We start from the raw sequence: 25110 nt of genomic DNA, 5'->3' as shown, positions 1-25110 counted from the left end.
AATGGACCAAGACAGAGGGGAATCACTTTCCCAGACTCAACATTCCATGATGGTTTCGCAAAAGTTAAATACTTGAAAAGCAGAATGCAAAAATCTGCTAACTTAAAAGTTAGAGATGGATGCGTGGAGGGCTTTAACATTTTTTTCCACATCGTGGATTAATTGGTTCCCAAATCACCCTTTCTTTAAGAATTCTAGGCTCTGGTCAACCGCCCCCGTGATTTTGCGCCGGAACGCGTGCAGCAAGCAGACGAAGAGGGACAGAAGGCAAGCAGATTGAGCCCACATTAAAGACCCAGGTGGGTCTGCAGGACGTTCATTAACGTGGATATTATAAAACACTACTTTGTAACTTCAAATTTTGTACCATGTAAACAACTTTTAATTGTATTTTCCATGAGCTTGCCGAAGCAGCCGTGTATATACAACATTCTTGTGGAAATGGATGCCCCAGGGAACGCCCGCAGACAACTGTCAGTTCGGTTCTAAGGAGCTAACCAGTCTCATTCATTCTTCTTTTCACATTTAACACCTAGAGCAGATTACAAGTTGAGAAAGGACAGCAGAGGGATCCCCTTAATAACAGGGCGTGCCTGACCAAAAAGAAAACATTTCAGCCAGTTTTCTGTCATCTGCACATTGCCAAGTTGGCTTATTTGGAGAGTTCTTGTTGAATTAATTAATTGTTCCTTTTAGCGTGGTTTAGGCACAGTGGCAAATCACGTAATTTTATATTTTTTTTTTAAAAAATGTTATTTCTTTATTTGAAAGGCAGAATTACAGAGAGAGATGCAACTATTCCATCCATTGATTCACTCCCCAAATGGCTGCAGTGGCCAGAGCTGGGCTGATCCAAAGTCAGGAAGCAGGAGCTCTTTCTGGGGCTCCCATGTAGGTGATGGGGCCCAAGGACGTCGGCCATCATCCACTACTTTCCCAGTAGCCTTAGCAGATAGTTGAATAGGATCTGAAGCTGAACCACGGAGGACGCTGACACTGCAGACAGCAGCTTACCCAGCATGCCACAACACCGGCCCCATAATTCTACACTGTGAAAGCATCTTATTTGGTTTGGGATGTGAGACAAAGCTTAAAGTAAGGACTGGATCTAGTGACGGAATTAATCAAGAACATGGCAAGTCAACATTTTTCTAAAATAGAATTTCTCCCTCTAAAACTACAGTCGCCAAGCAGCTTAATGTAGCGTCTCATGTTACTATGGAAAAGTTTTAAAAGAAATAACCATTTATGATAAACGAACTCAGAACATATCAAGAAGACAGCCTGACTTTTTTCCCCATTTGCAACACACAGAATACAAGCAAGACTATGTGTAAGCACGCACCTGCCATCTCACACTAGTCGTGGCTTCCCGCCTGGACACTCTGCCCCCACTGGTCCTGACAGGAGTGGGCTCTGCAGGATGGCTGCAGAGCGTCTGCCATGAGCGCAGGAAGCCACTGTTACCCATTCTTCTCTGCCACCATGGCCCTTTATTGGTCCCTGAGTCCCCCCCGAAGCACACACTACCTACCCTATGACCAAGGAGTATAAGCAAATGTCAGTAACTCCTTATCCCCCACCCATAATACTCTGCAGAGAGCCTTAAGTTTATAGTTAGAAAATATGAATGGCCTTACCCATGGGAAACCTTATAACTTCATAATATCCCGGAGCGTCTGTTCTCTTCACAGGTTCCATGAAAGGCCAAGCGCTCTGATGACTCTTGGGTTACAAAAAAAAAAAGGTATCTCATATTCATATTTAATTCAATATGGAAACTCATTTCCAAGCACCTCCATGAGATGAACAGAGCACCCACCTTGACCTGCTGAAGGATGCTCTTCAGCGTGCTATAAAGCTGGTCGGGGTCTTTGGGCTCCTTACTTGAAGAGTAAACAAAAGCAACAATTAATTTTGCGTTTGCCACCTGGTTACTACGCAGTGGTTGCTTCCACAAACCTAGCATGGGAAACATTCTCAATTTTTTTTAGGAAAGTGCAACAGAGTAAATGTTAGGTAAGTGATGACAACAGGCTTGCCCTTTCTTCTCTAAGTTCCTGGGAGGGGTCTCGAACCACAATCACACCCTAAGCTCTACTCACCTTTTCTCCTTTCCACTCGGCTTCCAGCCCGTCTCTCCTGCACATCAACAAAATTAAACACTGAATGAGAACTGCTTTTAGTCAAGAGAACAACAGTTAATACATGCCAAAACCACAGTAAGCTACCGCCATGCCTCAATGAATTTCTGGGGAAAGATAACAATTCCTTCTATAGCTAGGAAATCAACATATTACAATCCTGTCAGGGTTGCCCTTATGTGTCAGGGTTCTGCAAAGCAGGAACTGCAACCTTCCAGAGAAAAACATAAAAACACAATCCAGTCCTGTCCGCAAGTTTATTTTTTAAACTATAGATCAGTTATTTATGTATTATTTTTACTTATTTGCTAACCACCCCGAGAGAGGGCAGAACCACCTACACCGTGAGATGGCTTAGCTTGGAGTCCAACGGGCCTGGCTGATTCCTGCTCTCCCCTGGGAGGTTCACTTACTCTAATTAAGCTATTTAACTTCTTGCCTCTCAATTTGTTCATCTACAAACCCTACAAATTAGCTGATGGGGCTAGTGTGGGGGTGCAGCGAGTTGAAGTGCCAACTATAGCACCCATACAGGTGCCAGTTTGTGTCCCAGCTCCTCCACTTCTGAGCCAGCTCCCTGCTTATGACCTCAGAAGGCAGCGGAGAATCGCTCAAGTTTTGGGGCTCTGCACCCACGTGAGCGATCTGGAGGAAGTTCCTGGCGTCTGCTCTCGGACTGGCTCGGCTGGGGCCACTGCAGCCATCTGGGGAGCAAGCGGGAATCAAAGCTCCCTCTCGCCCTCTCATTCCTCCTTCTCCCTATGCAACTCTGCCTTCTAAATAAATAAATTTTTAAAAATAAAATGATGAACATTAGGTGATGCTATTTATGTCTTCAGAAATAACTGATACATGGGAAAAAATGTGAGCATATTCAACATAAGCAGCCATTATGGATATGTCTATTACACCATTACTAATGCTAATGAAAGCAAGCAGAATTCCTGTGTTTGCCAGCAAATGTAAGCTCTCATATACCCTAAATAAAATGAAGTCATATACCTTGCCCAAATAATGTATTTTTCTGGAGAATTTTAGCTTGATCTAGATTAATTAAATCTTTAGTGTACTAGAAGAACATGAATTTGAACTAAATAAAATCGCTGAATGATCTTTAATAACACTTGATCTATAATTATTTTGTATAGCTTATCCAAATACGACAAATCTTTGACTTATAGAAAAGAATCTTTCAAAAAATAACTAACATGGGGAACTTTGAAATAAATTATTATTCTGGGCCCAGCATGGTAGCGTAGCAGCTAAAGTCGTTGCCTTGAATGCGCCAGAACCCATATGGGCGCCAGGTTCTAATCCTGAGAGATCTGGAGGATCTCATCTGGCTCCCTGCTTGTGGCCTGGGAAAGCAGTCGAGGACGGCCCAAAGCCTTGGGACCCTGCACCTGCGTGGGAGACCCGGAAAAGGCTCCAGGCTCCTAATTTCGGATTGGCGCAACTACGACCATTGAGGCCACTTGGGGAGTGAACCATCGGATGGAAGATCTTCCTCTCTCAGTCTCTTCTCTCTGTATATCTGGCTTTCCAATAAAAAATAAAATAAATCTTAAAAATAAAAAGTTTAGAGAGTACTTAAAAAAGAAGAAGAAATGATTATTTGATCACATCTTGCAGTCTTTCTCAGAAGAACTTATTTAGCCAAGCACAGATCTGCGTAGGCTACAGTTGCGACGACAATCGGACAGCGTGCAAACTGAACTGCTTCCAGGTCACAATTGGGTTGCGTGTAATTCTATTACTGGATGTTCACATTTAAGTTTAATATGAAATAATACAGCCATTCTGTAAAAGTTTTTTTCCCACTTGTAAAAGTTGAATTTTTCCACTTGTTAAGGTTGAATTCTCTGTCCTCAAGCTCAAATACACCCAGTGCTCAGGACTGTGCTATGGAAGTGGTAGCCTTTAAAGAAGTGGTGGCTACTAAGGACCAGAACAGGGAGACAAGGAGGCTCCCCTTGGGCTGTCTGACCTGAGTGGCAGAGAAGACACAGAGAAGAGCATTTTCAACTTTCCTAAAAGACTAGAACTAACAAAAAGCAGCAGGCAGAGGAAAGAAAAACCTTTCCCAATTACGGCAGCCTGGAAATTGTTTCTGACATCACTCAAGTTCCACATTTAAAAGAAGGTCAATACATACTAATTCCAGGAATGCTTTCTATAGGAATTTGCCGAACTCCATCTTTAAAACATGAAAGTCCAGGGTAAACTTTCCGAATCTGGGCCTGCTTTCTTTCTATCAGCTTTTTAATTATCTGCAAAACACAAGAAGAAAATATGTTTAGTGAAAGCCTGTGGATACAGTCCATGTCAGCCAATCCACATAAACCCTGTCGAACAAAATGAAAGAAAAAAAAAACTTTAACAGAACAAAATTAGAGAGAGGAACACATTCTCCTACATGAGGCCCATGTAGCAGCATCCGCACTAACGGCCCTGAACGGCCTCCAACGCGGAACAGCGTGCTGGTGAACCCAGACCCTACTCAGGAAGCCCCAAGGAGAACAACGGGCAATGACAGCTCTGGAGAAAGACGCAAGAACACAGAGGCGCCCGCTGCTCTTTATTAACTCCATGTGCGATTCTCCCCTAGGCTGGCATCTCTGACCAAGCAACAAAGCTTGTTTTTCTTTTCTAATTTTTTAAAAAACAAGCTTTTGGCTCACTTCCATGGAAAGCATGAGGACAAGTCGGAGCCACTTTAAGTAAAAGAAAAAGGGCTTAATGAGTAACTTCTACGCACCAGACAGCGTGAGGAGCTTTACGGCTGGACGGTAACCTCTGACAAGTTACTAAGACCCGGGATTATGGCGCTTAATAAAAACCGGAAAGCAAAGATGGCTTCGAGACAGACATCTTCCTTAGGAAAAGCGCGTATCAGGTGGGATGTCTGCAGGATGACACAGCTGCAAACTCCCAGTTTTCTGACCTCCAGCAAACTGCGCAAGGAAGGAGTGGCCCTGGGCTTCATTCACAAAGGTCCTTCATTTAATACCGAGCCAACACAAACCCTCCAACTATGCTCTTTTTAGGAGATGTTTTCTACCTTAGAAAAATGTAAAATGATTATATAGTCAAATTTGTCACCTTGACCTTCTACTGTTAGACTTTTTTAAGATTTGGTTTTTTAAATTTTTATTAGAAAGTCTGATACACAGAGAAGAGGAGAGACAGAGATGAAGAACTTCCATCCCTTGATTCACTCACTACCCAAGTGGCCGCAATGCCTGGAGCTGAGCCAATCTGAAGCCAGGAGCCCAGAGCCTCCCCTGGGTCTCCGACATGGGTGTGCAGGGTCCCAAGGCGCTGGGCCGTCCTTGACTTGTTTCCCAGGCCACATGCAGGGAAAAGTGAGGCCACTGGGATTAGAACTAGCTCACATATGGGATCCCAGCACGTTCAAGGGTAGGACTTTAGCCGCTAGGCTACTGCACTGGGCCCTCCAACTGCTTGTCTTTACATACAGAGTCACGTCGTACCAGATGATAAATCACTGAATGCCTAGACGTAGGAGCCTTCAGGACGAATGTACAAGGCGAAAGGAGAGATCAACGCACACTAAGATAAATGTCTATGGGGAATGATGAAGTGAAATTCAAATAGGTGGTTCAAATCAGTTCTCAGGAAGCTCAAATGACAGAGGAGGCAGCAGCTGAAACAGCATGATTCACATGTGTGTTGAGAGGGACGGGTGGGGACATCAAGCAGGAAGGCTGAAGCGTCGGGGATGGCCTTCGAGAACAGATGGGAGACGGCGGGAAAGGCTCTGGCTGGGCAGGATGGGTATAAAGACCTTAAAGGCAAAGTCAAAGCCCGTCACTGTGCTTCACATGTGCCATAAATGAACACAGCACGGAGCACGTCAGGACCGATGACTCAGACAGGAGAAGGTTCAGGAAGGCAAGCAAAGCAGACGGAGACTGGCATGCGACCAGCCCGCACACAGCACCCAGGACACACCGAGTTATTGCCAGGACAAGCGTGTGACAGATGCCACGTCACCTCTTACCTCTTTCTGCTTTTTAATGATGACAGAAAATTCTGTATATGGGATCTGAGGATTCAGCTCGCACCCCATTAAAGTGGCTCCTTCATAATCCTTAATGTAGCCAACATATTTGGATTTAGGTATTTTAATTTCCTTGGAGAAACCCTGTAAACACAGTAACAAATCCATTCCTGTGGACAAGCATGCACCAAACCTTCTGATGACCGTGCGCCAGGCAAGGCCATCAAACATGCTTCTTTTAAAGGCTCTTCTCCACGAACTTGCCAAGATGACCTTCAAGCACGAAGTTAAAAACACCAGTAAACAAATTTTGCAAACAGCAAGCAAGACAACATAAGAAATAATAAAACACAAATAATTTTTTTTAAGTTTAAAATTGAATCCAGTATTAAGATTGTCTCTAGGGCCCAGCAACATAGCCTAGTAGCTAAATCCTCACCTTGCATATGCTAGGATCCCACATGGATGCCAGTTCATGTCCGGATGACTGCTCCACATCCCTTCCAGCTCCCTGCTCGTGGCCTGGGAATGCAGTGCAGGACGGCCCAATGCCTTGGGACCCTGCTCTCATGTGGGAGACCTGGAAGAAGCTCCCTACTCCTGGGAGTGGATGAGCTCAGCTCTGGCCATTGCAGCCACTTGGGGAGTGAACCAGGAGATGGGAGATCTTTCTCTGTTTCTCCTTCTGTCTGTAAATCTGCCTTTCCAATAAAGGTAAAATAAATCTTTAAAGAAAAAGATTGGGTTTACTTTTACATTTAATTACATAACAAATAAGGAGAATGAAAATTTGCCGCTCCCAAATCAGTAGGGGGTTGCTAAGAGATTGAGAGAAAGATCTTCCATTTACTGATTGACTCCCCAAACGTCTGAAATGATCTGAAGCCGGGAGTCTGACTTCCATCGAGTTCTCTTCCATGGGCGGCAGGGACTCAAACGCCCGAGCCACCTGCTTGAGCTGCCCTGGGAGCTCGGCAGGAAGCCGGGCTGGACGCAGAGGGCCGGCCTGGAGCCAGTGCTCAGTACAGACTGCCAGCCCTGCAAGAGGCAGCTTAACCTACTGCCTGGTCCCTGGAACTTTCTTAAATTCTAATAAATCAGTAACTGACATTTTTTTTTAAAAGATTTTATTGTTATTGGAAAGCCGGATATACAGAGAGGAGGAGAGACAGAGAGGAAGATCTTCCATCCAATGTTTCACTCCCCAAGTGAGCCGCAACGGGCCGGTACGCGCCAATCCGATGCCGGGACCAGGAACCTCTTCCAGGTCTCCCACACGGGTGCAGGGTCCCAAAGCTTTGGGCTGTCCTCAACTGCTTTCCCAGGCCACAAGCAGGGAGCTGGATGGGAAGTGGAGCTGCCGGGATTAGAACCGGCGCCCATATGGGACCCCGGGGCTTTCAAGGCGAGGACTTAAGCCGCTAGGCCACGCCGCCGGGCCCCAGTAACTGACATTTATCTATACACTGAAAGGAAAGACTGTCAAAACATTGCAATGGGAACCTTGACATTAAGGAAGTGAAACCTCTTCCCTGCAGGCAAAAGCTGTCCCAACATGGCGGCTGTTTCAGTGACATGAACATCTTAAAATATGTTCATTAACATAGTTTAATCTGAAGTAACAGAGTACTACAGGATACGGAACACATTACCATATACCATGTACATTATCATGGAGCAAATCACCATCGATGAGGGCCACCCCACACTCACACACGTACACATGTATACTTAAATACTAGAAACACACATTCAAAAATATGTTATTGGCTAAACTGATTATTCTTTATATGAAATCGTAAGATACTCTAAAAAATATGTGAAATAATGATAAAATATATTTGGTGAAAAAGAGCTGAAACTAAGTGACACACACAACTTGAGCCACATGAGAGAGAAGTACTAGAAATCGATACATCAAAAGGTTAACAATAAAATGTTCTGGGTGATAGAACTCCAAGCAATTTTTCTGTTTTTCATGTGACACACATTCCAAAATTTCTACAATGGTTATATATAACTTCTGTAGTCAGAAAAATAGAACGTGTTTAGGGATTCTAAGTCACTGTTAAAAATCATTTTCAGGCGAAGAATATTCCTAAAAAGGCTGAGCTGGAAACTGCTGATTAGCAAGTAGTTAAGTAGCAGCTAAGCCATGAGTCGCAGAACCGGGATGGTCTGCCTTCCCCTGTAAGCTGCGGGGCCCGAGGCCCGCCTCTGCTGGGAGGAGCGGGGATGGATGGTCTGCCTTCCCCTGTAAGCCGCGGGGCCCGAGGCCCGCCTCTGCTGGGAGGAGCGGGGATTGGCAGAGACTGCATCATTCCTCTCATCCTGGAGACTTCCACCCAGCGAGGACTGGGAATTTCTCAGGGTGCGGACACCGCATTTGAAAATGTCAAGAAGCCAACTTCCACTTCATTTGTAGAGGGCAGTCACTCAATAGTTACATCATACAATGTGCCTGTTACACGCTTTAACTCAATCTCAAGCTTATTTCTGGCATAAGATTTACCAAATAAATAGATCCTTCTTGGAAAAAAAAAAAAAAACAAAAAAACACTGGGAGGAAACATTTGCTTGCATGAAGGCTACCGGAGAGCATGTCAAATAAGCAAAGACCTACCTGCTTCTTAAAGTACCCAATGGCATATTCATCTGCATACGTGAGGAAGTTCAGGATGTCATGTTTTATATGATATTCTTTCAAATGATTCATCAGATGAGTTCCATAGCCCTGTGTCGAAGTTAGTATATGAAACAATACATTACTTCTGGAGAAAAGAAATTACTACAAAGGCATCAGGAATTCTGACAAATTTAACAGTTTATGATTACAATGGATTTTTATCTGACTTAAGCAATGAAAAATTATTTTTTAAAGAAAAACATTTTAGTTGGATTAAAGAGCTGGTGATGTGTATAGAACTCTGTGTTCAAAGGAAAGGCAGTAACTACAAATGAGGAAGAAATACGTCTTCCGATGGGTTAGATGGGTTGATGCGGAGAGCTGGACTCTGTCCTGAGCACGCTCTCACAGAGTTAGTACAACTACTTTCTCCTCTTCTCTGCAACCCAATCAGTGTTACTTAAGAACAACAAAAGCACCTGGCAAACAGCTGCTCAAATCTTAAATAAGATGTTTTCCCATTAAACTACCAATTCATCATTTCTCCAATGAAATTTGCCAGATTCCAAGATCCTAATAAGTGGGGCAACGTCTTTTAACCCCAAATTCTAACCCCAGAAGTACAGGTGTATCACTTGTTTGTGTATCACTGGTTTTTTGTTTTTCTGTTTTTTTTGGGTTTTCTTTTAGTGCCACTTGAAGGATTCTTTCCTAAATCTATTTGGTGAGTTCAGCTTTTGTTTAAATAGTGGGGCCAACACTGTTGCACAGTAGGCTAAGCTTCCACCTGTGGTGCTGGCATCTAATACAGGCACAGGTTTTTGTCTTAGCTGTTCCACTTTTGATCCAACTCCCTGCTTATGACCTGGGAAAGCAGCAGAGGATGGTTCAAGGTCTTGGGCCTCTGTATCCAAGTGGGAGAACCCAAAAGAAGCACCTGGCTCTTGGATTAAAATCACCTCTCCCTGTGTCTCTCCTTTCTGTAACTCTGCTTTTCAAATAAATATAAAAGTGATATTTAAATGCTTACTACAGGAAACGAGTATTGCTGAAGTTAAAGTTGCGCATAGTATCAAAACCAAATGGTTTTTATAAGACAAAATATTCTATATAACCAGATAAAGACCTTCAATAAATTCTAAAATGCTGTCTTGTGTGTGCTCTGAACAAGATAAATTTAAATAGGAATCTTACTGAAAACATAAGAATTTGTTTAAAAAAAAAAAAGCTTGACACTCAAAATGACCGGGTACAAATTCTAAAGCAATATTTAGTCAAGCCTTTTAATATAGCAAATAAGGCATTAAAACCTCTATTTAACATCTGTCTTTCCAATAAAAATAAGTAGGTCTTTTAAAAAATAAAAATAGATAAATCTTTTTTAAAAATAAAAATAAATCTTTACAAAATATATATGAGTACATTAAAAGGTTGTGGAAACTGGAATAAAAAACTAAGTTTTAAGGAACGAGCATTTAGTCTACTGGTTAAGATGTCTGCTTCCAGCTCCCGACTCCAACTTCGTACCAGTGAGGACTGACTGCGAGGCAGTGTTGCCGTGGAGTAACTGAGTTCCTGCCACCCACGGGGAGGCCTGCACTGCTTTCCCGGCTCCTGGCTAAAGCCCAGCCCATCCAACCCAGGCAGGCATTCAGGAATGAATTAGCAGCTAACATTTTGTTCACAAATAAGCTAAACCTTTTAAAATGTCTTTCAAACATTCTTATTTTCTAGTTTGAAATTCATGTGTAACTTTTTCATAAAATGCATTTTCAAGAAATTTTTTGTTTGAAGACGTCTCATACTCAAGGGTTTCCAAAGCCTTCGTACTTCCCTTTTCATATCACTCTCACGGAATCTTATCAAACCCACCCATTCCATTCAGTTTATCAAACAGAAATGTTAAGTCACAAGAAGTTATTTTTTTTCCAGTTCTTTTGAGTTCTATTGACTTTGCCATGTTTGGCCATCTTCCTTCAAGTCTCTAGAAAATTACATGGCTGGAGGGAAAAAAAAAATCACCCTTCTGGGAAGTAATAAGACAAAGTTTGCAATTCACAGTAAATAACTTTGGTTTCCTGCAGTGTCCCTAGACGCGGCCAAGCCAACCTCACCCAACCTTTCCGAACAAAGAGCCTGGTGTAGCGACCGTGAAAACAGAAAACTGTGCCATTTTTTTCCATGAAATTACAAAGCAATGGCTTAGTTCCCAAGCCGCCACTCCTTGAAAAGTCAAACGAAATTTTCCTTTAGGTAAGTTTGATTTTTTTTTCCTTTAAGTAGGGTCCTAAACACTCTATATTTGGACACTTTCATTTTGATTAGGGAGAAAAAAAATGATAAATACAGCAACAGCACCATCTAAAGACATATTGTCAGAATTCCACGAGAAAGGGCCGCAAGCAGCTCAAGCCAATGTGGCTCTTCACTCCTCAGTCAGAAAGAAAAATAGAGGGTTGCTGAAGGGCAGGTGCCTTTTGGTACTTCAAGCTAGACGTCGGAGACAAAAAGCTCCACTTACGCTTTGGAGGAAAAAAAATCCACGCCAGCAGCGGCACCTGGCGCTGCCACTCGAGCAGGGAATGTTTGTCGTTAAAGCAGGAGCGCCAGCAGCATCGGCTGTCACCTTAAGGACAGGCTAATTCTGTCCAGTGACTTACTTCTGGCTTGTGTAATTGGCATTGCTTCTTCGGAGACGAAGGAGGCCCTGGCATCCCTAAAGGCCGCCCTGCTCCCATCCGAGTGACTCCGGTCCCCAGAGCAACCGGAGCAGCTCAGGTGTGGCAGAGCCAAACGTAAAGGTGCCACCGCACTGAAACCTTCGCTTGATTTGACAGGCTTAGCACCGAGCAAAAACTGTGAGAAGTTTCCATGGAATCCCTCATGATGCTGACTACCTGCTGCAACTCCAATACCTGGGATATACTATCGAATAAAATAAAACATTTAAACAGGAAATTCATTTCTTTCCCTTTGCCTGTTTTTAAAAAAAGTAGCTACTAGAATGTTCAAAAGCACATATATGACTCCAACATAAGGCTGTATTCTATTTCTACTGTAACTTCTGCCTTATGCTTCCCAAGAAAATTTCTCAGTAGTTATCTAATCCTGCCTCCCTTCCTACCACTCATCCAAGATTCAGGAGGATATTTTCTAGGGCTCCAAAAATACTAAATAAATAATACTGTAAGGACATACTTTCTGAAGCTCTTTATCTATGAGCCTAGGTAGAGTGAAATATTGCAACGTCTAGATGACAATTCTTTCAGCCAATCGGGAACCCAGACTACCGAAGTGCGATACCTACTCCAGTACCAACAGCCCACGATGCCGTGCCATAGCACATTAAGCCCCTACCATGACATGAACGTGCCACAAGTGCCGACTCAAGTCCCAGCTGACTGTGATGTGGTCTGGGAAGGCAGTTAATGATGGTTTAAGTGTTTGGGCCTCTTTCAACCACATGAGCGACAAAGATGGAGTTTCAGGCCCCTCCCTGGCTTCAGCCTGCCAAAGGCCCAGCTGTTGAGGCCATGTGGAGAGAAAGCCAATAGATGAAAGACCTGTGTGTGTGTGTGTGTGTGTGTGTGTGTGTGTGTGCTATGTGTGTGTCTTAGAGAGACAAACTCCACCTTTCAAATAATCTTAAGGGAAAAAAAAGAAACATTAAATCACAGCTACAGTTCCCAGGAGGAAGGGACTCATTCCAGAAACTGTTTGGAAGGTAAATTGTAACACACACACAAAAAGAAAGAAAAAGAAAAAAAGGAAATTTTTAAAAATTCTAACACATGCCAAAACCTCCATAAATATTTCTAAAATTTAGTCATTAACTTATGCAACTTTTTCACAATTTCCTTTTAAGGGCAAGGGACAAAGTCCTAAGAAATTTCTCGGAAGTGTGAGCCGACCAAATCATTGGCCGAACGCACAACATGCCCTTTCTGATGATTCAGTGCTACCAGCTGTGTGTGTGTGTGTGTGTGTGTGTGTGTGTGTGTGAACTGACAGTGACCGACGCACGTGGGTGAAGAAGTGTCCCTGTACCTTGCTCCATGTATCAACACAACTATGGGACAACTCCACTTGCTGATACGTGGAGTCTCACACACACACACACTAGGGGTGAGGCCCCGGATTTTCCTAGAGCCTTTTCTGGATATGGCACAGAGAAATCTTTCCAAGTTCTGCAGCTTTAGCAAGAAGGCCCCCGTTTGCTGTCCTTCGAAGACCTTGAAGTACCCTTACCTTGACCTGCTCATTGGAGGTCACAGCACAGAACACAATCTCCGTGAAGCCCTGCGACGGGAACATGCGGAAGCAGATGCCACCAATGACGCGGCCATCTTTAATTAAAGCGAGGGTTTTGTGTTTCCTGGAACAACGAGATGCTATTAATGTTTTCCCATCTTCACTGTATAAATGAACCAAACAAGAAAGGCACTTTCTTGCTGACCCGTACTTCCCTAGCCTCCTTAGATACAGCTCACCCACACAACACGATCAGAGCTCCCATCACAACAAGCGCCAGGCCCCGAGGCACGGCCTGACGCTTACACACACAACACAGAGCATCCCTGCAGGAGAGGTGGGACCGCTGCCCCCAGGCACGGCCTGACGCTTACACACACAACACAGAGCATCCCTGCAGGAGAGGTGGGACCACTGCACCCCAGGCACGGCCTGACGCTTACACACACAACACAGAGCATCCCTGCAGGAGAGGTGGGACCGCTGCACCCCAGGCATGGCCTGACACTTACACACACAACACAGAGCATCCCTGCAGGAGAGGTGGGACCGCTGCACCCCAGGCACGGCCTGACGCTTACACACACAACACAGAGCATCCCTGCAGGAGAGGTGGGACCGCTGCACCCCAGGCAAAGGCGCCCAGGCCTGCGAGTCAGAGGTGGGAATGAAATAATAGTCAAACATAACACATGTCCCCAACAAGTTCAGTCTCAGTCAGAAATGTTACAGAAACAATACAGAAAAGAGTGCACAATGCACACGTACAGTGTGCTACACCCTGTGCACTGCAAAGCTGTCAGCATCACTCTGAACTGTTCAGCAGAGTCCACCTGTGCCGCTCAAGTATTTGTGTTAAAACAGAAATTTGGAGATTTGAGTTTCTGAAAGTTAAAAAAAAAAAACAGCTTTTCAAAGTTACTCTCAGTTACCTCAGTAATGTTCCCAGGTGCTATTCTTGTGGGCAACAAAGAAACCTCATAGTCTTTTGACTATTCAGAAAAGGGACATCTAAGAAGATGTCTTTTCTCTTTTCTCTATAATAAACGAAGCACGGGATAGTTACCCAACAACTTAAAATATAAATCTACAGGGATCAGCATGGTGGCACATCAGGCTAAACCTATGCCTACAGTGCCAGCATTCCATGTGGACGCTGGGTCACGCGTGTGCTGTTCCACCTCTGATCCATCTCCCTGCTATGGCCTGCGACAGCAGAACGCCCACATGGGAGACCGAGAAGAAGCTCCTGGTTTCCAGCTTCACACTGACTCAGCTCCGGCTGCTACAACCTTCTGGGGAGTGAACCAGCAGACGGAAGAGATATCTGTCTCTCACTCTCTCTCTGTAACTCTTGCAAACAAAAAGAAAAACAAACAAACCTTTCAAATACACACACACACACACACACACACACACACACAAAGTTTCATTAACAAGAAATGTGCAGGGACTGGTGTTGCAGCACAGCGCATTAAGCCACTGCCCATGACACTGGCATCTCATACGGGACTGCTCGTCAAAGTCCTGGCTCTCCCCTTCTCCAGCTGGCTGCTAGAATGACTGAGAAACGGAGATGGCCACAGGAAACCCAGGTGGAGTTCTACAAAATGGGCAAATATTCATGGCAACCTGGGGATTCAACCAGCGATAGAAGATACTGTCTCTTTTTCTTTCTTTTTCCCCATTGCTCTACCTCTCTGCCTTTCAAAAAAAAATAAATAATTTAAAAAGAAAAACTAATAACTTGTGGGGCAACCATTCATAACAACTTTCGAGATGAAATTCGATGTGATTACTGTAACTCTAGCTCACGGCAGCCTATGGAGGGAGAGCACAGGGGGCTTCCGGCAGAGTCTGAGGGGTTTGTCGTCCGCTGTGAAAGGAAACAGAGAAGCAGGAAGAGCAAGACAGAACTTACGGGTCAAAGACCAGCCGCGTGATATACTCCTTGGGCATGCGCGGAAGCTGGTGGGAGAACACGTTCTGCAGGCCGACCAGCCACATCAGGATCCTCTTGTTGGGTTTCTGGTTCAGGGAATTGCCAACCACGTGAAACTCAATGACACCCCTGCGCTCTTCAAGCCTGGCTGCCTCATCCCGGGCTGAATGGGCTGACAGAAAATTGGTCTGCAATGCACAAGACAGGAAAAAAATGATCAAGACCAATTCTCTTAAGCCAGCATGGAACAGAGTACATCAAACCTCTTTGTTCTAATAAAATATCTATTTCGGGATTTTCTGGGTCCTAAATTCATACATACATGCATACACCCTTACATGTTCTCACATGGGTACACACACACACACACACATACACACACATACAATCTATGAAGACAAAAGAGAAGAGGTAGGCAAAGCATTTTGAGAAACTAGACCACTCTATGTGTGTGTACATGGATCAAATCTGGTGCAAAAGCAGGGGTCAGAAACCACAGCAAAGGGCCTGGTGCGATAGCCTAGTGGCTAAAGTCCTCACCTGGAATGTACTGGGATCCCATATGGTCACTGGTTCTAATCCCAGCAGTCCCGCTTCCCTTCCAGCTCCCTGCTTGTGGTCTGGGAAAGCAGTCGAGGACGGCCCAAAGCCTTGGGACGCTGCACCCATGTGGGAGACCAGGAGGAAGCGCCAGGCTCTTGGCTTCAGATCAGCACAGCTCCAGCTGTTGCGACCACTTGGGGAGTGAATTATTGGACAGAATATCTTTCTATCTCTCCTCCTCTCTGTATATCTGACTTTCCAATGGAAATAAATCTTTTTTTAAAATTTCATTTCTTGATACTCCAGAGTTAACAGAAGAGTGAGACAGAGAGAAAGATCTTCTATCCACTGATTCACTTCCCAAGTGCTGGCACCGGCCAGAGCGGGAGCAGCCAAAGCCAGGAGCCAGGTGTTTCCTTCAGGCCTCCATGTGGATGCATGGACCTAAGAGACTGGGCCGTCCTCTGCCGCTTTCCCAGCTGCACCAGCAGGGAGCTGGTCAGAAGAGGAGCAGCCAGTATTACAACAGGCACTCATAAGGGATGCCGACGCAGCCGGCAGCAGCTCAACCTACTACACTGTCACAATGGCCTGGAAATTTCTCCTTCTTCAGATGTTTCTGCCCTCCCCATCTGGACTACCACGTTAAATGCCAACCAGGGAGCACAACATGCGACTCTCAGCATCCCCCCCTCCTCCCCACACCCATTCTCAACACCTCAATGGCCAGGAGGGCCAGGGAGATCCACCTGCTGGCCACCCGGGTCTACCCTGCTGACTGCTCACCTCCGGTCCGAGCATCGCTGTGGGGTCCGTAATGGTGGACATCACCTCATGGATTAATTCCATTGGAATATCCCCCATGACTCGATGTTTCTTGGCTTCCTCCAAGACATGAGAATCATTCATTTTCCTCTTTTCTCCTAGAGTGACTGAAACAAAAAAGAGACAACAGGTGGTTTTAAACACAAACGGATAGTACATGCTAATGAAAACAACAGTTTTTCTAACAGCACTGGCCAATGCAGAGCTTAACTCTCCCTTTGCCCAGGTGAGGGGTCTGAGCGGAAGGGGGATGCAGCGGGAGGAAGCCACAAGTGCCAGCTCTAGACCACTTCACGTTTTTCTAGTTTTCTGTAATAATTTCAGTAGGATACATGGATTACTGAAACACGGGCTTCTTTTGGACAAATGTAACGACGTGATCCTGCTTGCTGTTGGCCGTAATGCTCTAACACAGTAGCTCTGAGCCCGAGAATGCTCTCCACAACAGCTGGTCAGAAGCAGAGCAGACACTCAAAACAAGACGTTTTGCTTGGGATGTGAGCATCTCAAACAGCGACTTCACTGCTGGACCAAACAGCCATCCCAAAATGATCTGAGTAAGACGCCCACGTCCCATCTCTGGAATGCCATGGCTCTGATTCCATATGCTATGGCTTTGGTTCCTGAAGCCAGCTCCCTGCCAACACAAACCCTGTAGGCAACAGGGATGGCTCAGCTGTTCGAGTTTCTCACACTCTCGTGGAAGTCCTGGGCTGAGTTCCTGGCTCCTGGTTCCTGGCTCTAGTCCAGCCCCGTCCAGTTACTGTAGGCTCTGGGAGGTGAACTAGCATATGGAACGGTATTTTCTCTTTCTTTCTCTCTCTCTCTCTCTCTCTCTCTCTCTCTCTCTCTCTCTCTCTCTCTCTCCTCTCTCCCTTCCTTTCTCCCCTTTTACTCCCTCCGTCCCTCCCCCCCCCCGTTCCTTCCCTCCCTCTCTCACTGTGTGTTAATGTCACTCCCTCTTTTAGTTAAATAATAAATTGCTATAAAATTTTTTCTGAAATGTTTAAAACTAATGTACTCTTAAGGCATGAATCCAACTGAGAATGCTTCCATTAAAAATCAAATCTTTTGTCAAAAAGGAACACAGCAACATAAAGTATCTTTTCTACGGAAGACACTCTCATAAGTATTACATATCATTAAATGGTTCTTGGTGAATATTTATTTGTATGTCACCTCTTGTAGCTTTTAGAAGTCAGTGAGAATATTTCCAGACATTTGCCTGATAAATCTTAAAATTAAACAGGCTGAATGACGCAAGCCACTGACTATGTGAGAAAGAGCCTCTTCCCCCCTTCTCCGACACTGCTTTCCAAGTGTGCTCAGAGCAACAAACCAACAGTCAGCATCATACTGCACGGGGAAACACGGAAAGCATTTCCTCAGTTCTGGCAAAAGAAACATGTCTACTATCTCCGCTATTATTCAATTTAGAACTGAAAGTTTTAGCAAGAGCAATTAGAGACAAAATAGAAGTCAAAAGCAACAAAATTAGCAAACAGGAATTCAAACTGCTGATGTTTGTGGATGACATGCTGCTGTCCCTGGAAAAACCTAAACACTACACCAAAAAGCTGTAAGAATTGATAAACCAGTTCAGTAAAAGTTGTAGATCACAAAATAAACGTACAAGAACACAAGAGCTTTTTTCATCATGCTAATGACGAACTCACTGGAGAGAAGCCAGGCAAGAAATCGAATTCATAATCACAAAAACCCCACAAACACTAGGAATGAATTTAAACAAAGAAATGAAAGATGTTCACAATGAAAATTACCCAGTCAGTAAACAGTGATACAAGAAATCACCAAGGACATACAAAAATGAAAGCTATTCCTTGTTAATGACTTGGGAGAATCAATATCATTAAAATGTCTTTACTAACCTAAAGCAACCCACAGATCCAACACAATCCCTACCAAAAAAATGATATTCCCAGCAGAACTATAAAAAAAAAAAAAATCCCAAGATGACAGGATCACAAAAGAGCCCAAAGAGCCAAAGTAATCCCAAGCAAGAAAAACCAAGCTCGAGGCGTCGCAACACCTGACTGCCTCAATGCATTTCACAAAACAAGAGTATCTACAACTCCTTGGTCCCGGCGTAAAGGCGGACCCATAGATCAGTGGAACAAAACAGACAGCTCAGAACTGAACCCACATCCACACAGCAGGCTGCCCTGTGACAAAAAGCGCTCAGGCCATACGATGCAGCCAGGATAATCTCCGCGGCGAACTGTGTTGGTCCAACTGGATACACAGATGTAGAAGAGTGAAATCCCAGCCACGCCTCTCACCACGTACAAAACCCACTCAAGATGGATCAGAGATCCACACTGAAGTCCGGATTGCTGGACGGAAATGCAGAGGCAGCACTCCAGGCAAGACTGTGGTGGAGGGCACGACTTCCTGGACAGCACCCCTAAGACACCCACGACCAAGGCAACCCTGAACAAAGGGGACCACGTCAAGCTCAGAAGCCGTATCAGCAAACACCGAAAAGACATCCAATAAAATGGGAAAAAAATATTTGCAAGCCAACTATCCAACAAGGAATTAATATTATGAATACAGCAGCAACTAAAAAGCTCAACAATACAGTTCTCAACACAGTTTTCAAATATATACATATATTTACATGTCCAACAAATATATGAAAGTGTGCTATCAGGAAAAGGCAAATGAAAACCACAATGAGACACCATCTCGCCTCATTAGAATGACTAAAACCCAACACCAACAGAGTAACAAATGCCGGGGAGAATGTGGAGAAATGGAATCACTCCACACTGTTGGCGGGGAAATAAACTAGTGCAGCCATGTGGAAAAGAGTGTGGAGAGCTCTTAACATTTAGAAACAGACTTGCCACGCTGCAGCAGTCCCACCGCTGGCTATGTAAGACACGAACAGATCTCATCACAGATACCTACACCACCGCACCGAAAGCAACACTTTCCCCAACTGCCAAAATCTGCACTCAACCAAGGTGTCCATTATCAGATGAATGGATAAAAAATACACGATATACACACACAGTAGAACATTCGTCAACCATTAAAACAACAATGAAATTCTACTATTTGCAGCTTAGTGGACACACTTCAAGCCATCATATTGAGTGAAATCAGCCAAATAATACATTTTTCCCTTACACATTGGGAGTTAAAATTTAGGGGGAAAAAAAAAACAGAAAGAAAACTAAAACTGTGTGATAGGGCCTGACACAATGGCTCAACAGCAAATTCCCGACTTTGATGTGTGGGATCCCATATGGGCACCAGTTCATATCCCAGCTGTTCCACTTCCCTTCCAGCTCCCTGCTTGTGGCCCTGGAAAGCAGTCGAGGATGGCCTACAGGCTTGGTTTCCTGAACCCCTGCTGAAACCCAGACGAAGCTCCTGTTTTTTCGCTTCGGATCGGCTCAGCTCCGGCCACAGCAGTCATTTGGGGAGTGAACCAGCAAACGGAACATTTTTATGTCTCTCTCTCTGTAAATCTGACTTTCCAACAAAACAAAATGTATTTTAAAAGAAAAAGAAGAAAAAAAAAAAACAAGAACATCAACAGATACTGTCTCCATACCCTGGACACCCAGCCTCCAAAGTCAGGAGCCAAGTCAAACTCTATTCCTGATACATGACCCACTCTTTTGAATTAAACTATTGAAAGGGAAAAAAAGACATCCTTTCTATTGAACAAATATGGAAAAATGTGATCATATCTAAGATTTGTGTTTTTTTTAAGATTTATTTATTTTTATTATAAAGTCAGATATACAGAGAGGAGGAGACAGAGAGGAAGATCTCCCGTCAGATGATTCACTCCCCAAGTGACCACAATGGCTGGAGCTGAGCCATTCCGAAGCCGAGAACCAGGATCATCTTCCGGGTCTCCCATGCAGGTGCAGGGTCCCAATGCATTGGGCCGTCCTCGACTGCTTTCCCAGGCCACAAGCAGGGAGCTGGATGGGAAGTGGAGCTGCAGGGATTAGAACTGGCACCCATATGGGATCCTGGCCCGTTCAAGGTGAGGACTTTAGCCACTAGGCTACCATGCTGGGCCCATATCTAAGATTTATTTTATTTTTAGCCTGTTCAAAGATTCTCTGACTAGGAAGTGATTCTTGCCTTTATGGCAGATTACACTGGCTAAATTTTATTATTATTTTTTTTTATTGGATAGTCAGATATACAGAGAAGAAGATCTTCCATCCGATGATTCACTCCCCAGATGGTCGCAAAGGCCAGAGCTGAGCCAATCCAAAGCCAGGAACCTCTTCCAGGTCTCCCACGTGGGTGCAAGGTCCCAAGGCTTTGGGCCATCCTCTACTGCTTTCCCACACCACAGGCAGGGAGCTGGATGGGAGGCGAGGCTGCCGGGATTAGAACCAGCGCCCATATGGGATCCCATTGCATGCGGGGCGTGCCAGGCTACAGCACAGGGGCCAACACTGGCTAAATTCTTCAGCCTTGGATAGAAGTGTGTCACATCCAGGAGTAAACTGCACTTCAGAACTCCTCTACCCCTTGTCTCCAAGTTCACCCACGTGACTTGCTTTGGAAACCAGAATAAGTTCTAAGCCCAAGCTGTCAGACACTGTGAATTCCCACCTCTGCCATGACTGTAAGCAGCACATACTCTGCTTATCCCAATGGACCCAGGACGATGGTGGGAACCGTGTGGAGCAGGGAGTTGCTTCAGTTTAAGCCCAGAACAGGGGCTCCCTGTAATTGGTAAACCCACGAGCAAGCTCAGCCTCGACTTGATGAAGCTAACTGAGATCAGCCACCTTCCAGTCACCACACCCAATGGGTGAGCTACGGTAATAAGCTATTATAGTTTTAAGGCACCACTTCAAGATGCCCGGGTCACACATCAAAGTGCCCGAGTTCAATGCTTGCCTTCAGAGTCTGTTTCCAGCTTTCTATAATACACACCTTGGCAGGCAGCAGCGATGGCTCATGTAACAGGTCCTGTCGACCAGTACGGGAGCCCTGCACTGCAGGCAGTTACAGAGTAAGCCAACAAGCAGGGCTTCCCTTTCTCCCTCTCACTTCTCTCTCTCAATGCCTCTCAAATTCAATAATTCACTTTGTCCAAGTCTGCAATGGCTTAAGAGAACTCCTAGGGCCCATGCAGGGTTGCACCTGTGGACTGGCATCCCATATGGGTGTTGGTTCCAGTCCTGACTGCTCTACTTAGGACCCAGCTCCCTCTCACGTGACCTGAGAAGCCAGCAGAGAACGACCCAAGGCCTTTTCGGGGGGTGGAGGGTCTGTACCCGTGTGGGAAGCTAGGAAGAAGTTTCTGGCTCCCAACTTCAGACTGGCTCGGATCTGGCAGTCGGGGTTGTCAGGGGTATGAACCAGTGGATGGAAGATCTCCTTGTGTTTCCATCTCTGTGTAACTCCTTCAAGTAAAATACACAAATCTTTAAAAAGAAAAATCTAGCACAGTAGCCTAGCACCTAAAGTCCTCGCCTTGCACGTGCCAGGATACCATATGGGCGCCAGTTCTAATCCCGAAAGCCCAGCTTCCCATCCAGCTCCCTGCTTGTGGCTTGGGAAAACAGTTGAGGACGGCCCAAAGCCTTGGGACCCTGCACCTGTGTGGGAGACCCGGAAGATGATCCTGGCTCCTGGCTTCGGATTGGCTCAGCTGCTGCCGCAGCAGCCACTGTGGAGTAAACCAGCAGATGGAAGATCTCCCTGTCTTTCCTTCTCTCTGCAAATCTGACTTTCTATTAAAATAAATAATCTTTTTGACCCAACTGGAGCTCCTCGGGCAAGTCGGAATCTTGTCTGGTCTCCCTGTTTGTGGGAGGCTTACCTGGGTTTGCCTCTAGCCCAGAAGCAGCTTTGCAGGCAGGACTGCCATTCCCTCCATTAGGCTGCTCAAGGGAAGGTGAGTTTGAATTGTAGGAAACTGTCCTGGCCACAGGAGGCGGACTGATAACTGACCAAAGAGAAGGAAAAGAAAGCATTAGAAGATTTCTTTCTTAGGTCCAAGAAACCAAGAGTACATGAGACCATCCTATTCCTGCTCCCAAATCACAGAGAAATCATCTTTAAAATAAACAAGTGATCAAGACAGCATAGACAGTAACGGATCACAATTAATTGCATAAAATAAGGCTACTGAGGCTGGACTGATCGTAAACAAATAGCAAATAAATAAGGAAAAGGCACAGATGTTCCTTACAGAGGCCAATAAATCAGCAGGTAGTGAACAGTAAAAGCTAGTTACTCGGTCAGGAGAAGCCGTAAGAGATGAGCCAATTGCTTGGGCCCCTGCCATCCACATGGGAAGCAAGGGTGGCGCTCCAGGCTTCTGGCCCACTTCCAGGCACTGCAGCCATGTGGCAAGTGACCCAGAAGACAGAAGGTCTTTTTCCCTCTCTGCCTCTCCACAGGTATATGTAACCCTGCTTTTCAAATAAGTACAAAACAATCATTGGCGGCCTGTGCTGAGAGGCAGTGCGTAAGCTGCTACCTGTGATGTGCCAGCTTGTATCCTGGCTTCTCCACTTCCAATCCAGCTCCTGCTAATGGCTTGGGAAAAGCAGAGGGAGATGGCCCAAGTTTGCAGGAGGCCCTGATGACGCCCCTGACTCCTGGCTTTGGCCTAGGACAGCCTGGCTAGTACAGCCACGAGCAGACTGAAGACTTGTGTCTCTCCCTCTCTCTCTCTAATCACTACTTGCCAACCACCGATTAGCAACTCACTCGGGGATGGTCATTCATTAGGCTATATCTTGTGAGTTTAGTTTTTATGAAGACAGGAGGTATGTGTAAAGTCTCAAAGCATCTCCTCACAAACATATGTTTTGATTACCAAGGAGAAAGTGAAGAGAGTTGATGACTAAGTTACCCAGATGATCAAACTCCACGCTGATAAGGAGGAACCAGGTAAACAGCCTATGCTTCTAAGTGCCATAAATCATATTAATGAAACAAGAGGCAGAAACAGAAAAGCCTATAAATTATACAATATTACATCAAGGTTGAACTCTAACACTTCTCAGAAGTCACACACAATTCAATCTGCAGAGGACATGAGCTGGCGTAAGTGATTGAGGGAGACAACCCACAGCTCTAACTGAAAAGCCGTTAGTCTCTAAAGAACAGGAAACGATCCAGGCACCTCCAAAAGTCCATGGAAAAATGAAATGAAAAGAGAAGTTTACTTTGCTACCAAAACTTAGATTTAAAATCCGTATCATAGGAGGTGTTCAAAAACTTTGTCGAAGTGTATATTATTTTAAAAATGTATAGATCTGAAAACTTTGGAGCACAAAATAAATGACCTTTTAATTGCCTTTTTCCACAGTACTAAAGTATCAGTCTGTTGGGTGCTTTTCCCAGCACCCAGGGCTACAGCACTTGCAAGCACCCTGAACTGATTCTGAGTAAAACAGAAGCTGTGGGGACTGGGAAGCCATGTGAACACCTTGCACAACTTCAGAGCCATGATTATGAACGTCATGTACTCCAGCGAGACGGTGATGCAGGCTGCCCATTAAGGAGATGATCTCACTCTTCCTCCACACCTCCCTGGAGAATACATGGCAATTACAGCAGAACAGCAAAAGAAAGCTCACTTCTGACAGCCGACGGTAAGACTACAGTGTACAATCCAGCTTACCCGGGGAGCACTGGGGCCACAGAAATACATGTGCAATTCCCACGGGGAAGAGACAACTCCTGCCTTCTCCATCCTCTGCGGTAACAGATTACAATGTGGCCAAAAGTTAAACAGAGTGCCACAACTCTGAGTAGGCCAGCGTCCAGGGCAGATATTTCTTTCTCTCTTTCTCTCTGCCACCCACCCACCCACACACACACACACAGCGAGAACAAAGCTGATCTTGTTGAAGAGCTTTAATGTCACCCAGCCTGGGGAGGAGACTGTGTGTGCTGTGCCCTCTGAGACAGTGCAGCCAGGTGCTCAGTGCTCCGGCCCTCAGTGCAGAACCGTAACTACAGATCAGCCCAGGCCGCGTGCCCAGGCAGCTCCGCACTTACATGCTCCGACCTTGGACAACGTGTCGCACCACCGACCCTCCAATCACTCGACCTTACAAAGGGCATGTACTTCGAAGAGGAGGCCTCCAAACAGGATGCAAATTTCATAGACAAACACTAATGAAAGCATCAGTTTTTAAAACTGAGCCTCTGACCTTAAAGGAGTTGCATTCACAGGAGAGAAAACATGCGAAGACAAGGTGGATGTTCTGCACGGCGGCTAAGTGGCTGCTTAGGTCATTCGCATCCTGAGCCACAATCCCAGGGTCCAAGCCCTGGCTCTGCTCCCTACCCCAGCTCCCTCATAATGTTCACCCTGGGAAGCAGCAGGCAACGGCTCAAGAGCTGCCTGCCCTCCATGTGGGAGACTCAGATGGAATTCTAGAATCCTGGCTTCAGCTCCTGCCCACACTGGATTGGCTTTTCTGGGCATCCAGCAATCGAATCAATGAATGGAAATCTATCTCCTTTTCAAACACAATACATGAATCTTTTTTTTTTCCTTTTGTTTGTAAAGAAGGAAAGATATGCAGGAAAAATGGGACTCAGACAGCACAAGGTGTTATCATACGCCACAACAGTCCTCAATTATTGCTTCACAGAACAGTCACCTGAGGAGCTCGTGAACGTCTCAACGTCCAGACTCCGCCCTAGGCCAACCACATTCCACTCCACTCCTTAGAGAATCCGTGATTGCAGACCTCCGTGGCTAACTTCATTGTGCAGC

The 25110-nt window shown here is 45.2% G+C and overlaps 1 protein-coding gene across 1 annotated transcript in view; it reads right to left on the bottom strand.

Annotated features, from left to right (window-relative positions):
* Positions 1-25110, bottom strand: part of KAT2B (lysine acetyltransferase 2B) — an 89851-nt gene that overhangs the window by 4312 nt on the left and 60429 nt on the right. Inside the window, exons 8-17 of the mRNA XM_004588297.2 lie at positions 22189-22314; positions 16317-16453; positions 14967-15175; positions 13043-13169; positions 8792-8902; positions 6169-6312; positions 4300-4414; positions 2106-2142; positions 1823-1886; positions 1641-1725 (exon numbers count right to left, since the gene is read on the bottom strand). Coding sequence (XP_004588354.2) covers positions 1641-1725; positions 1823-1886; positions 2106-2142; positions 4300-4414; positions 6169-6312; positions 8792-8902; positions 13043-13169; positions 14967-15175; positions 16317-16453; positions 22189-22314 — 1155 coding nt within the window. The remainder of the gene's footprint in view (positions 1-1640; positions 1726-1822; positions 1887-2105; positions 2143-4299; positions 4415-6168; positions 6313-8791; positions 8903-13042; positions 13170-14966; positions 15176-16316; positions 16454-22188; positions 22315-25110) is intronic.

Source organism: Ochotona princeps, chromosome 30, assembly GCF_030435755.1.
Source record: "Ochotona princeps isolate mOchPri1 chromosome 30, mOchPri1.hap1, whole genome shotgun sequence".
NCBI classification, from domain to species: domain Eukaryota; kingdom Metazoa; phylum Chordata; class Mammalia; order Lagomorpha; family Ochotonidae; genus Ochotona; species Ochotona princeps.
This window is presented reverse-complemented; position numbering and strand designations above follow the sequence as displayed.